Source organism: Anarhichas minor, unplaced genomic scaffold, assembly GCF_050575085.1.
Source record: "Anarhichas minor isolate MPS153535 unplaced genomic scaffold, ASM5057508v1 ptg000023l, whole genome shotgun sequence".
Taxonomy (NCBI): Eukaryota; Metazoa; Chordata; class Actinopteri; order Perciformes; family Anarhichadidae; genus Anarhichas; species Anarhichas minor.
Window position 1 is genome coordinate 4,324,751 of NW_027466469.1, and position 15,633 is coordinate 4,340,383.

A 15,633-nucleotide genomic window follows, 5' to 3' on the forward strand; every position below is an offset into this window, starting at 1 on the left:
CTCGGTGTGTTTGTGGTATACTTTTGAGTATTTTTGAACAAAAAGACCTAAAGGCCCCAAATATCTTAACTCGGGTACCAAGTCTTGATCTCAAAGTCCTGTTCCTGTTTGTATCTGCACTACATCTGAAGAGCTAGAGATGTTCTGATGTCAATATCAGATAGTAAATGCCTCAGAAACAAGGTGAGTTCATGCACCGCTGTGATATCACGTAATTATATCATTTATCTAAAGTATCCTCTTACGACGGCTCTCGTGACATCTTACGATGAGTTACACCTCGTTTTTCGTGTGTTTTCCCTCGAAAACCAGGAACACCAATTTCTGTTATTTCTGTCACATGCATGTCGTCTTTTCAAAATAAACTTCCATCTTCACAGGAAACTGCTCAGTTGGGTTTAGTTAAAAGATTGTTGTTTGGGTTGCTGAGGTGACGTTCCTAATTACGGAAACAAAGTGACAAAAACATTAACTTTGACCACGTTTCACACGGGGAACGAACTGCGGTCTCTTGGCTGAAAGATTGCCGTTTGTTGGAATATATATATATTACAACAACAATGGTGTGGTTTCACTGCATCTTGAAAATTGATATTAGAAATTTAGTTTCTCCTTATATCTTGCTGTTTTTTTTTTTTACAATAAGTGTATGATTCAAACAACAACAACAACAATGTCAAAATAAATTCCCATGAGATGTAGATCTCCCTCACACAAGGAGAACTCTGAGACAAGAGCAGATGCTGCACACTCCTGCAAGGACAAACATGAATCTCCTCCTCTCACACATGAAAGGACTACAAGGCATCAAGAGCACTTTGTGCTTTTTTACATTCAAAAATGTGCACAACGAAAAAAACATTCAATGCATCGAATAAATAAACTCTGAAAAGAAGGAACAAAGAAATATATATATATATATATATATATAAACGTGCCAAAACAGAGATGAAGACATTAACAGTGGGAGTGGGAGAGGGACGGCTGTGGTTTTACTGCACTCTTCTCTGAAGTGGAAAATTCCCCGGAGGAAATCCCCCCTCCCCCACGTCTGTGAGCCACCTTGACCTTCACCGCGCTCGACCTGTTGTAAAGCCTCTGGAATTGCAGCCCATTTGGTCCAAGATATAGAAAAGTGGAGACACATCCATGAATTCTAATGAAAAACAAATGGACACAAAGCAAAAGACTGGATCCAGCTGGAGTGGTGAACTTCAGCAATTAAGTCCCGCTCACACCAAAGGGGACAGGAAGTGAAGTGGGTCCTCCATTGTTTTTTTTCTCAATAAAATAGGTATCTTGTAGTATCTGATGATGGTGCAGATAAAATAAAACTGAGACCATAGTATTTACCAAAGCTCAGTTCACAAGATACACTTGGCCTATTTAAAGAGCACATTAATATTAATGTGATATAATAAACCGTAGTTTCTCTTAACATGCATTAATCCTCAGGAGTCTGAGAGTTGTTGTTTTCCCTCTTGTCCATTGTTGGTATAAATTACTTTTCATCAGTCAAATCTTAAATATCACCTTGTGTTCTGCAGCAGAAATGTGTGCAGAGAACCAAATGTCTGCTTCATGAAATGTGTAATTTTGTTTTATTCATCAGCTTGAAGTCACCGTGCATACAATTTAATTAACATACAATTTAGCAAACAAGCTGATTGTAAAGACTTTGCATTTTACAGAAAGTGTCGAGTAAAGAAATATTGAAATTTCTAAATAACCTGAGTTCATACCGGATGTATAACTCCTGAATGAGTCGGCCCGCCTACACAACACTCCAGATGTGACGATGTGATCGAGAGCGACACTGCAGTCGGTGTTCCTGAGTTCCTCTCACGGCGGATGAAGCAAACAGAGAAGCTCAATGAGCAAAACAACGACAGTTGAAACAACGGTTTCCCCTCAGAGGAGCGAGAACAAAGACTGAAAGACCAAACACTGAGATTCTTACATCAGGAAACCGGGAGAAATGGTATTTAATCTCCATCTCGTGAGGCCGACACGTTGCCAGAGCACCCTAACCGCACCCAGCGAGAGAGTTATTAATTCAGAAAGATTTGGTCTTTTACAAACGTGACGTCATCAGGGTGATCAAGCGGAATCTAGTGATGAAAACAAAAGCTGCAGCTGCAACGCTGGAAGTTAAGACTGAACATGCAGCTCTACTTTAGTGTCTGGATAGCATGCAGACACTGTCAAATAAATACACATATTTCTTTAAAAACTCACTTTTGTTTTCATTAAATCATAGTTGTATAACTTAAGTGCAAGTGGTTGACACACTTAAGTTTAGATAAAAACACCTTTCTGGTATTCGACCTTCTAGATACACTTGATAATATAACGGTAATAACTTCTGAAGTCCTTCTTCACTCAAACGCTTTATCATTATATAAAACCTGTAAGCAAGAACTCTAAGTTACAAACCTCTTTTTATACATTTCCAAACATGTAAACAAGGCATCCTATAATAGAATGACATCACTGGTGATCAAACATCACATGTATCACCTGCATTAACGTGTCACCTGTGTGTGCTTTACATATCATGGCGCCATCTTGTGGTTGAAATATAAAATACAACAAGTTGTCTCCAAACTAAATATTAACAGTTGAACTGAACATGTGAGGATTCATCTCAAGTCTCACATGTTTGTGGACTCACACATGAAGAAGCTGCTGAACGCTTTGCCCTCCTACATACAAGACACACTGACATGCTGCTGAAGAGCAGAGCTCTCATTGTTGATGAGAAGGATTTACTAGTAACCAGAGATGTGGATTCATTCTGCTCCTCATGAGGCAGTTTGGAGCTGATCTGTAATGATATTTGTCTTGAGTTCAGTGGTGAGTTAGAAAAGCTACAAACAAGTATTCCCACTAAACCCACTGACAGGAACACTCTGATGACTGCAGGCAGTTTGAATCCTAGACCACTGAAAGAAGGTCTTCCTTTAAGACAACTACACATTGTAAAATAATTGAAAGAGACTTTAATATAAAATCATTGGATCTTAAAACAAAGAGTTCCAAACAGACAAGTTTCCTTCTCAATAGACTGATTGTTCTTACAACAAGATCAGAGTCTTTGTTCTTCTTGAAACAAGATTACTTTCTTTATCATGTAAACCTTCAATTTGTTCACATCCATCAGTATGACACATCAATTCAGACAACAGCAACATTTAGTCTTTCAAACAAATAAATGTAAATTTAATTAAAGATATCTTTACAGAAAGTGGTGAGAACAAAATATCTTGGATAAAAGAAGCTCTGGTGATTTCTCTCTTTAAGACACATGCAGTGGAAGAGAAACAACAACAAACAAATACATCAATACACATTTTCAACAAACATTTAGACCTCAGAGAAGTTTACATTTTCCTGCAGAGAAATGTCAGTTCAGGTCAACAAAGATCATCATGAGCAGTGATAGCCTCCATGGTTTAACAGACACAGGAAGGAGCTCCACCTAAAGAAACTCAAACATGTACACAACAATAATGACAAGATGTCAAAGTACCGCCCTCAATGTTTGATTGACAGGTGGAACAAAATCAGGTCTCAGCAAAAATGGACACAAAATGAGTTTAACAGAAATTAATCTGCTGTTCCATAAATCACTTCTGTCTATTTTAGTTTACAGAACTCAGCAGTGTCTCCATGATCATAAAACAACCCAAGTCCAGCATAGAGAGGCTGAGTGAATGTGGTCTGGACTCTGTGGAGGAGAGTCATGGTTTCAGAGACGCTGTAGAAAGACAGAATACCTGCTCTGTGATCCAGGTACACTCCTACTCTGGAGGACTGAGGACCTGAGACGGGAGTTTCGATATTGTTGTAGAAAAATATAAAACTGTTTTTGTCACAATATAACGCCCAAGATTTGTCATTGTATCCAAAACCACATTCATTCCAGCTCCCTGTTCTGCTGATATTCTTGTATGCGACTGCTACATAAACTCTTCCTCTCCACTCCACCTCCCAGTAACAACGTCCAGTCAGACTCTCTCTACTCAGGACCTGACGATATCTAGTGAATCTGTCTGGGTGACTAGAATAAGACTGTTGTTCACTCATAGCTGTTGCTTTTCTGTTCCCCTCAGATAATAACAGCAGTGTGTGTGCTGTGTTTGGATCCAGTGTGATTTCACTTGAATATCTTAAGAACTCAGCTCTGGTCTTGGGCTCTGCTTGTGAGTGTGACAGTAAAACGTCCACTTCAGTCACTGCCAGTGAGACGTTTGTCCACTTCTCTCTCAGAACGTCCTGTAGTTTATCTCTGACTTCTGACACAGCCGCCGTCACGTCCTCAAAGTAGCTCAGAGGACGGATATCGATGCCGGACGAGTCTGTAGGTTCTCTGAGTGGTGACAGTGAGGGGTAGTTGTGTAGAAACTGGTTGTGATCCTCTGTGTGTGAGAGCAGCTTCAGCTCAGCGTCTCTCCTCTTCAGCTCAGAGATCTCCTGCTCCAGCTTCTCCTGAAGCTCTTTGACTCGACTCACTTCACTTTTCTGCTGGGATCTGACCTGCTGCTTCACATCGGAGCTTCTTTTCTCCATGAGACGGATCAGCTCGGTGAAGATCTTCTCGCTGTCCTTCACCGCTTCGTCGGCAGAGCGATTGACGGCCTCCACCTCCTGCTGAAGCAGCTTCACGTCTTTCTCTCTGTCCTGGATTCTCTGCTGGATGTTTAGTCGACTCACCTCCAGCTCTCTCTGCCTCTCAGTCCTTTCTGCTGCAGCTGAGACTGTGTCGTGGCCTTTGTGTTCATGCACAGAGCAGAGGTAACAGATACACTGCTGATCAGTACGGCAGAACATCTTCATCACCTCATTGTGACGAGAGCAGATGTTCTCCTGGAGCTTCTTGGAGGGGTCCACCAGCTTGTGTTTCTTTAATTGAGCTACATCATAATGATGCTGGAGGTGTTCCTCACAATAAGAGACCAGACAGACGAGACAGGACTTGAGGGCTTTCCGTTTCCTCCCAGTGCAGACATCACAGGACACATCTTCAGGTCCAGCATAGCAGTGATCAGCAGGAGCAGCTTGGAGTCCAGTCTTCTTCAGCTCCTCCACTAAAACTGCTAACATGGTGTTTTTCAGCAGGAGAGGCCTCGGTGTGAAGGTCTGCCTACACTGAGGGCAGCTGTGGAGTTTCTTCACATCCTCTTCATCCCAGAAGCTTTTAATACAGTTCATGCAGTAGCTGTGTCCACAGGGAGTAGTCACCGGATCCTTCAGTAGATCCAGACAGATGGAACAAGAGAAGGCTTCCCGATCCAGCTGAACTCCTTTCTGCGCCATTTCACCTCTCAGTGACGACTGTCTGAGTTTCGCTTCACTAGAAGTGACTCTGCTTTGACTTCTGATCTGAACAACATGTGTTTGTTCAGTGAATGCAGCCTGTCAGCTCTATCACTTCACCACCATGTTGGTTACACCCATCTTTAAAACTGTAGATCTGAAGGGGAGGGAACAAGGAAACACGTGGACAGAGTGGAGCCGGCTGTGTTTGAGAGCAGGAGGAAGAAGGAGGGGTTATCAAGCTGTGCTTCATTCCAGGAAGAGGAGCAGCGCTGTGAATGTGAACTTTGCTTCCTCATTTACAAGCAGAGCCTCGGTTAAAACCTGCTCCACTTTAGAAAACATTTCTCTTTTTTTATTACAAGACAAGAGACAATACATAAACATAACAACAAGAGGACGACAAGAACAGTGAGATACAAGCCAGCAAACATCATATAGTCAGTGTGTGTGTGTGTGTGTGTGTGTGTTTGTGTGTGTGTGTGTGTGTGTGTGTGTGTGTGTGTGAGAAAGTAAAGACCATAAGAAAGTACATAAATTACAAAATAACAACAAAAACAAAGTCAGGGGCAGTATCGCCCCGACCACTGGCGGCAAACCACGACCAGGGCACCGTCAGGGAGCTCCAGAACAGGTCAGTAGGATGAGCCAGGCCGGGTCAACCGGGTTGATTATTATTTCATTCATTAATTATTATTATTATTATTTTTTAATTGTAATTCTTGTATTGATTGTATTTCATTTTATTTATTATTATCATCATTCTCCTTTTTTTTTTTAGACTGATCGGTCCAGAAAAACATCTTGAAGACGTTCTAGTTTCTTCACATTTGGTCTCACAGGTGTCCAGTTGATGCAGGTGATACATGTGATGAGATGATCCTATAGGATGCCTTGTTATGAAGCTTTATGCATTATAATGTGTTAAGATTGTGCTTATTAAACATTATAGACATGACCTTCATATAATGTGTTACATAATTCTTTATTAATAAATGATTAAATATTATTCTGGTTGACTGACAGGCTTTTATTGATGGCTGATGTGAAATTGAGAAACTCAAGACGGTTTATTAAAGACTACTAACATTTCTAAATGCAGACATGATGATTTATTATTTACATTGAGAAACATCAGCATTTTAACCAATAAATAATTTGTATCAACTCATTTATCAGAAAGTAAAAAGTATAAATATATATATTAGAGTAACAGACCAACATTTTGGAGAATGAAGCACATGAAGCAGAAACATCCACATGGCATGGCACATGTGTTGAGAGTGTTACCTGCTCTGTAACTACTCCATCTCTCTGAGCTTCAGTCACTTCAAACTGTAAACCACGTGTTGTGCTGCTGAACCATGAGCTCTCTGTATTGTTTCACAGCTACTGTTCATATTTAAGGCTGATAGAAGATTCACTCAATGACAGTGGCGGGCCGTGCATTTTATACCTGGGCCTTCAGTGCCGTCCTACTACAGTTGAACCATCTCCTAATGACCTCACCATGACGCCACAGCTATGGGTTATACTTGTTTTGTATAAAAGCTGCATATCCACATAACACTGCAACATTTGACCAGTGAAATAAAATGTTACATGAAGCTCAACACCTACAAATGCACTAACTGCAGAGTGCAGATACATGAATACGCGCATGACGGGATGCTTCGTCATTAACGGACAAGGCATATAGTCAAAATCAATGTAATTAAAACAATGAACAGAACGAACTCACAAGAACCAGTCACATGTATTTCTATGACAACAAAGCAAATCAATTCAGCAACACTGCAGCGCTAAAACACGTATTCCACCGCACACTGAAGAGCACGAGCCATTCAGATATTATTCACATCAGAGGGAACAATATTAATCACATCATAAAAACGACACCATAGACAAATGAACACAGTAGTAACGCTACTGCAGATGTAAAAACACAAAAACACTTCACTTACCAAAGCTGCTGTTCACTTAAAGACAAAGTCCATCCTCCTTTCTTTGATTACAAAGAGTTCAATGACGCGGTTGTACAGAACATCGGTGCGGTTCAGTTCCAGCCAGAGGTCCTCCTGTGAACGTGTTCGTTGAGTCGTAGATCCACTCAACTCAACGAACCACTTCTACTCCATCCCCACTTCTCTCTACACCTTCTGACTCTCCTGTGTTGTTACTTCTGTTAAGGTGGTACGATTCACATCTTTATGATTCATTAACTCTCATTATTGTGGAAGAATTAACACCCAATATGTTATGTGTCAAAATGCCCGACACTGTTTATTAACATTCACAAACAGGCAAATGATCAGTTCAAATTAGTAATATTATATTTGGTCTTGTGAGATAATTCAGAAAGAGGAAATACAAGATTATTTGATATCTACATGATATTTAAAAACTGTTTGAACCTTTTTTTTCTTTCTTTACAAACTATGAGATTTGAACAATTCTAAGGTTAACATAAAGTAACTTTTCACCTTTTCTAAATAGACCTTTATGTTCCTTTATCTCCTAAAGGTTTATATCAACAGTGACTTGGAAGTTGAATGTAGAAAAACTTGTGAAATGAAGTTAAAGCTACAACTTCAGCTTTTGTGTCAAGAAATGTGAGACTCTTTCCTCTTGAGTTCAGTTTTCATGAGTGAAGCGTGTTCAGGGTTGAATGTTGGATTACTTCACATTACACAGTCTCTAGACTGGACTTCTCCTGTGCTGCTAACAGTCACATCCACATCTGGATCAGTGGACAAAGATTTTAGCTCAATTGTTTACAATGTTTTCATTCTCCTCATAGAGAGGACCATGTGACTCAAAGAAACTTTGGTTTGATGAGTTCAGTGTTCAAAGGTCTGAAATGGCTCCAAAGCAAAAACAATATTTCTCACTTTGTACTGAATCAAAACGAGACGTTTTCTAATATGAATGATGTTCACTGTTGGTGAAGTCTGAGGAAGGGCTTGGTTTGTTGCTACAACTGAAGCTTTTACTTTAAATGACGATCATTGATATTTCTAAGTTTGAACAACTTGTGATCTTTATCTATGTTAAATAATAAGAGTTGGTCGTCTAGAGGTTCTAGAAGTACTTTTATCATTCCTCATTTAAACTAATAATAACAGAAAGCTGCTGGCAAACTGCAAAACAAATAATACAAATGAGAAAAGTATCTGATGAGAAAACTCCCACAAATCCACTGAGATCTCAAATATGAAGGAATGTGTTTGATGCTAAATGTTGTGGACTCCAATGATCTGATCTGATGACGGCAGAGATTGATGGACTTTATTTAGCTTTGAGAAGAGCAGGAGTTGGTGGTGAACATGCAGGATGAGGAGGAGGAAGAAGCATCTCTGAGGCTCACATCTTGTAGAAGGAATTCATCCGTTGGTTCTTGATCAGCTCCTGGTGGATCTGGAAGTATGTGGAGTCCACCAGGTCCTGGAGAAAACCACAGAGGAAATATCTGGTATGAATATATCATACAGCAACAAACCTCCATTACAAATATTTACATTTAGAAGAGAATCAGAGCCTCAAACAGTTCATGCCTCAGATATTATTCTCAGATCTTCTATCACAAAGATATAAAACTTCCCTGTTTTCACTTCATGACTTCTGCAGACTTGATCATTTCTAACAAGCATTAAAACACCTGATGAACTGAAAACACATGAAAGACCCTGAGACACCACAGATACAGTAGATCTGCACCTTTCTGCTGGTATCTGAAGGTGGAGAAGAAGACTGCAGGTTACTGATGAAGGCTGCAGGAAGGATCTGGAACAGGTTGTAGGTGCAGCTGTCTCTTACAACATGCTGGTGGGGGGGCGGAGGCTGTAGGCAGAATCTTCAGGTGGAGGTTTCTGCAAAAGGCTGTAGGTAGAGGTTTAGGTCAGTGAATATCTTCAGGTAGGTGGAGGTGCAGGTTAATGACAGAGGCCATAGGTGGATATGCAGGCGCTACCTGTTTGCAAGTATTTCAAGGTGTAGATGGAGACTGCAGGCTGGAGCTGGAAGAGGCTGGAGGTGGAGCAGGAGAGATGACTACCAGAATCGACAGGTGGAGGCCAGGGCTGTGGACTGCTGGAGGAGGCTGGAGGTGGAGGTTCTAACATGCAGCTGTCTGCCAGAATGTTCAGAAGGCTGGAGATGGAGATTTAGGTAACAGCTGTCTGCCAGCAACCTGCAGGGGTAGGCGGCAACTACAAAACATGGTTTGACACTGAAAATACAGCAGGAACCTCGTCTCTGGTGAAGATGAGGAAATCCATGAAATAATGAGGAAAACATGATGAAGTGAGGAAACGAGATGATTGAAATGTAAGAGGTCAGCAAACAACTGTGACCCATTTGCCAACACAATCATCTCATGAATACCAATGTTCTGCTAATATTGATATTTTTTCTGAACTTTCATTTCAGCTACATCAGAGCTCTGCAATACATCACAGAGATGGATTCATCATATGCTATTAATCCCATAATATCCACATGTGTTGAGAGTGTTACCTGCTCTGTAACTACTCCATCTCTCTGAGCTTCAGTCACTTCAAACTGTAAACCACGTGTTGTGCTGCTGAACCATGAGCTCTCTGTATTGTTTCACAGCTACTGTTCATATTTAAGGCTGATAGAAGATTCACTCAATGAAAACAACACATTTACAACAAGATAGAAAAACACGTTTCTAAATGATTTTGATCCAGATGTTGATACCTTGAAGTATTATTATGGACATATTTGTGTTATTTGAACATAAAAACAAAGAGAAAGTGTTTGTTTGTGACTGTTCACCTCTCCATCACGTTGATTGAACGTCATAAAGAAAGCCCCGTTAGTTTGCTGTATGTGTGGAGCTGCACTGACTGCTGTGATTGGTGCTCATTGCTCCTCTCCTCCAGGTGGAGGCGCTGTAGGACAAACACACACAACTGGTTTCTGAATGTTTTCATGGGAACTAGAATATAAAGAAGCAGTGATGAAGCTGCTGTAACATGTAAACACCTTGTTGTTGTATCAGCTGCTTGTTGAACAGTAGACAGAGTGTAAGAAGACTGGGTCCCGCTGTGTTACTCAGGCTGCACTACAGCGTCTATTCACAGGCGCGATCCCACTACTGAGCGGCACGGGGGCTTTGACCTGCTCCGTCTCCGACCTGGGCCGGTGCACCCCTCCTTAGACCACCTGGTGGTCCCGGGCTCCCCCAGGAGCACCATACCGATACCGAACTTAGTGCGGACACCTGATCTTCATAGTCCGCTGCAGCTCAGAGCTCCTGAGCTCAAACGATCCTCCAGCCTCAGCCTCCCGGTAACTGGGATTACAGGCGCGCGCCACCGCACCCGGCGAGAGCGTTATTAATTCAGAAAGATTTGGTATTTTACAAACATGACGTCATTAGGGCGATGATGCGGAATCTAGTGATGAAAACAAAAGCTGCAGCTGCAACGTTGAAGGCTGATCAGCATCTGTACAATTGACCTAAAACCTTATTTGAATAAAGATCAATACTTTATCTCATATCTTTAAACATCTGTGTGCTCAGTATGAGTTTATATCATCCACAGTCATGCACAGTTGATGTTTTTCATAATGTCAGCAGATTGCATCACAATAATTTATATTCACAATCTGTGATTCCAATATAAAGAAGTTAGGCTTGTTCTGACTCTTAATAACAAGACAGAATATCGAGCTGAGTAGCTATTTAAACCATAGATTCAGTTATATTTACCTGTGCCTTTGTTAATTATCTAGGTTATTGATACAGATGTATTGAATGCTGATTATTTCATCTGATATTTGATGTTTATGGTTCATTTATAACCTAGTTGTATACATCATGTGTTTAGTTGTTATCTTTCTGTCATTTAAGAACTAAACATACATGAAAGAGTGAGCATGAGTTGATCACGAGGCAATAAATAAAGACAGTTGACAAATAAAGAGATGTTTTGTTTATTCTTATTTAACATTATACATCATTTAACTACCTCATTGATTTATTCGTCACACTTAAATCCTGAATTGAATGGTTCAACAGAAGAGGTCAAAGGGTCAAAGATGAGAAGATATAATGTTGGTCAAATGCATGTGGTCCAAATAAAATGACTTCAGTTGTATTGCCATTGGGATACAGAAAGTTTGACTCGAGAACATTTTCAATTTTGTTCCTAATCTCACAAGACAAGAGTAAAACCAGATGAATTGTTTCTCTTCTTTGCCACCATGTTAACTGTCTTGTGACCCTCAGATTGATCTCTGGAGCTCTAAGGGGACGCACACCGTCAGATGTGTTATTATTTGGAAAACAGTCATTCCTTAAGTTATCACTGATGGAGTTCATTTTAGTTATATTATCTTGTGGGAACAAGTTATTGTCTTGTGGTAACTAGTTATTATCCTGTGGGGATAATGCTGTCAATATCACTTTACAGAACGTTCGGAGGTCTGTAAAGTGCAGTTTATCTCTCGAGGGAAATAGGTGACGCAATTTGTAATTTGTGGCGGAGCAGCTAAGAGACAGTAAAACAAACCATTGACCACAGTTAGCATATCTACGATCATATGCTTCATCTCTGCTTCTGAACATCTGAACAAAAGATGAGCAGACTGGAGTGCATGGATCCTGTCAGATCACCGACACACTTACAGCAAAAGCTGACAGAAACAGACAATAAGACTGAGGAATGGTATGAAATAATATAGTCCTTTATTTCCAGCAATGTACAAAGTCCTGCAGGGAGAGAGCCTTCCTCCAGCCTCACAGAGGGAGGGCTTTTACAAAGAGAGCACACAGAGAATGCAAAGACCTCGGCCCCAGTGAGACGGGTACCAGTGTGTTTTGTCGGTTTCTCAGAGGCAGCAGAGCTGACCGAGACAGGTGGAGGTTTAGTGTCTGAATCAAAGGCTCCACCTTGACGTGGGCGTTGGCAACGTAAGGATTCAGGGGCTTGAGGGTTTGAAGCACTGAGGCTAACAAGGCAGTAGGTGGTTGAAGGGTTTTTAAAAAGCTGGCTATTTCATATACAGGTGGAAACATCTGGAAACATCAGGAGAAGTGACATTTTGTCATGTTGCCCTTTTTTTGTTGTTGCTGTGTTTGTGGCGTGAACTCTTACTTCTAATTCCTGACCCATAAAACCAGCCTACTCAGCTTATTCAGCCTCAAAGTCCTAATTTTTGCACATTCACGACGTGAACACAAAGCTTGCGACTGATGCCACCCGCCCTCCTCTCCGCTGCTGCGTCATATAAAGTCATTATTACATTACAATCATAATCAACTGTACATCTTTTATTAATCAAAGCTAATTAAAGAGACGCTACTCTGTGGCGAACCTAGCTCCTGATTGGGTTACTCTGAGTTGAGCTCGGCTCTCATAGGTTAAGGCCATTCTATGTTTTATAAGTATGCTTTCCCTGTGTGTGACAGGGTGTGTGTGTGTGTGTGTGCGTGTGCGCAGATGTGCGAGGTGTGTAAAGACTGGTATTAGGCACCGTGCTATTCGTTAGCCTCACCGCCGGTGAGCACCAAGAAGCTCTACTGGCCTTTAGCAAAGAAAACAAAAAAAAAACATAAAAGAGAAGAGAAAAATGACAAAAAACAACAAGGTGACAAGGAAACGGAGCCAAAATGAAATGACAAAATAAACAACCTTATATATAGAATAAATATAATATGTACAATTTGCTTTGTGTGCAATCTAAAAATAAATAGACAAAGCATTACTTGCCCCTTTTATAGAAGTATTCACAACTTTCCATGTGACACAGAGGCAGAACGCCGGCACCCGGTCAGTAAGAGAGTGGAGGATACAGACTGAGAGTGAGCGGATGGAAGGATGTAACTTTTACAACAAGTCTGTAGAAAAAAAAGACAAAATAAAAACGTCACTGCGGTTGGACTCGCACGGGTTTGAATCCAGAGGACACAGAGATGCACTGACAAGTTGTAGAGTTAAGAGGATCCCTGCGGCGCCCTCTGGTGTCCTTTGTTTTGCAGATTACAGTACATTGTGCCTTTGACCAGCGCGGACAACTTGCTTCATCTTTACAGTGGTTGTTTGCTCAGTGAAATATTACCAAACAAATCAGAAATCACGAAGAGTTAAAAAGATTAGGGGAGAGGAGGAAAGGAATAGAAAAAAAAATCACATAATTGACACATAAACAAAAATAAAAATCAGTAAGACCATAACAAGATTTTCAACAGATAAAATAATCAAGTTTTGCATTCACATTATGTGCCCTGCACATGCATTCTGCTGGCCCCTTCCAAACAGCACAGACGTCCGACAAGTCGAGCATCACATGCAGGTTTTCTCCTAAGACACTGGGCTTTGCGTCTGGGCTGCGTCTGTACTTGGTACAGTCTGTCGAAAATGGTTTGCGACTTCCCTTTTCATTCTCCTCCTCACCTGTGAGCCCTCAAAGACTCAGCTCGGGGCAGCTGAGTCTCACAGTCAGATAGTGTGTTGCTGAGGTTAAACCTATTTTTGCTCAGTCGAGTCATTCACTTACAAAAGGGCAGGCTCCTCCCTCACCAGACAGATTACTATTAGTTATTTTTATCAATTATATGTGTGACATACGGAAGCCCTGAAGTGTGAAAAAAAGTGTTTTCGTCTCCTGTATTTATGACTTAACAACAGGTGAGCATTTTTGCCAGGATACATTTTTGATTTCCTTAATTTTCTTTCTCATCAGAAAAGCAGGTGGGAAAAAAAAGTTTGGCCAAGTTTAAGTTTTTAGAGAGAATCCGAAATTGGATCACCAGATTCCAGGGCTTCCATAGTGAGAACAACACGTTTCACCAGAATTATATTCTAACTCACTCTACAGAATCTGAGAAAAATCCTCAGAGCCCAGTCACACCAGAAACTAGCAAAATGAACTCGAGAAAATAGGGAAGATAGCTAACAGGGAAACAAGCTCGCGCTAGTCGGTCACAACAGCTCTCCCTGTTTCTCTCTATTTTCTCTGCACTGTGCCTTTTGCCTTGTTCTCAAGATTCTACATGATTTAATTCGACATACCTTAACTATAAAGGGGCTAAAAGTTATCTAAGCTAACGGAACTTGCTAACTGATGGTACGCTAGTTAGCTTAGAGATGTTTTAATCATGCTTCGACAGTGGAGGGACAGATACAAGCGGACGGTGCAACACGGCTAATAAGCTATGATAGCTAGCTCTCCTCTCTGCTCCCTCAAGACTGTCCAGACGTTTGGCTAATTGGTCAATTTCACATTAGTTGAACTTCCCGCAAAAACGTTGCATATATTTACTTCACCCCGCGATTGAAACCACTGATTCCACTGGAGTGAATTTATCTAAATGTATATGCTTTACACGTTGGTGAGACCGGATCTTTATCAGCGCTGCTTTGACAATACAAACAATAAAACACAAACAAAGGGTTTGCCACAACTTCCTGTATCCACTGTCACCTCACTGGTAACCAACCTCAGACAACATCATTGGCCTGTCTTTCATAGGAAAGGATCAGTGCTCCAGTTTTGATTCCCACAAAGCAATTAAAGTCATCAAATTAAAAGGTCACAAATATCCACACGAAACATCAGCAATCAGGACCTTTCACCTGGTACCAGATAGCTGAACCTGAGTGGGCACATCCTGGCTAAGGCAACCTAACACAGTGTACCAATGTGCCAAAACAATGGGGTTGAGTTGGCTGAGCTCTGCAGGTTGTTTCCAGTGCGCCGCAGCATGTTGAGCCTCTTTTCACTTACTATAAGCCTGGCTTGTGCAACATAACGGCAACAACAACAACGTGCTCCAGTAGAGAGTGGGTGGATGGCTTCAGACAGGGGGACTGGTGCTATTGTGTGAGTGAGCTAATGAGTTAATTCTCATTAATGGAAACTTTTAAATAGGCCTTAATTAGGAGGTTCTCAACTGCTGACAGAAGCAGAGGTAAATCACTCATAGTCGTGGCTGACGTAAGCGTTTGTTGGATTGTGATCTGACGTTCCTAATTCTATTAGACTTGTTAAATCAAATTAAGCCATCCGCTGACCCCCCCCCCCCCCCCCCCCCACACACACACACACACAATTCCTAGCTCTTTGCAATCTCTACTAAATCAGAAATGAGACACATATAATATTCATTCTGTTCATGATGTAGCACTTGGTGATTAAGCATTCTAGGCTCATTTGGACATCTTTTTTGCTGTCTTAGTGTTAAAACTTGATCTTTTTATAAAAACGATAGGGCTAACGTTCCCATTGACAATAATGAGGACTGGCCCTTCGCATGAAACGATTCATATCAAATTCATTATT

General features: G+C 41.0%; 1 protein-coding gene across 1 annotated transcript; it reads right to left on the reverse strand.

The window, feature by feature from the left end:
• Window positions 1-3,096: 3,096 nt before the first annotated feature.
• LOC142955427 (tripartite motif-containing protein 16-like) lies at window positions 3,097-5,458 on the reverse strand. Its single transcript, XM_076096937.1, has one exon. It carries the CDS (start codon window positions 5,317-5,319, stop codon window positions 3,640-3,642), a length of 1,680 nt encoding a protein of 559 aa, XP_075953052.1. The 5' UTR covers window positions 5,320-5,458; the 3' UTR covers window positions 3,097-3,639.
• Between the last annotated feature and the right edge of the window lie 10,175 nt (window positions 5,459-15,633).

Coding starts and splice junctions, on each gene's coding strand:
- LOC142955427 (XM_076096937.1), bottom strand. CDS start 5,319: ATGGCGCAGAAAGGAGTTCAGCTGGATCGGGAAGCCTTCTCTTGTTCC.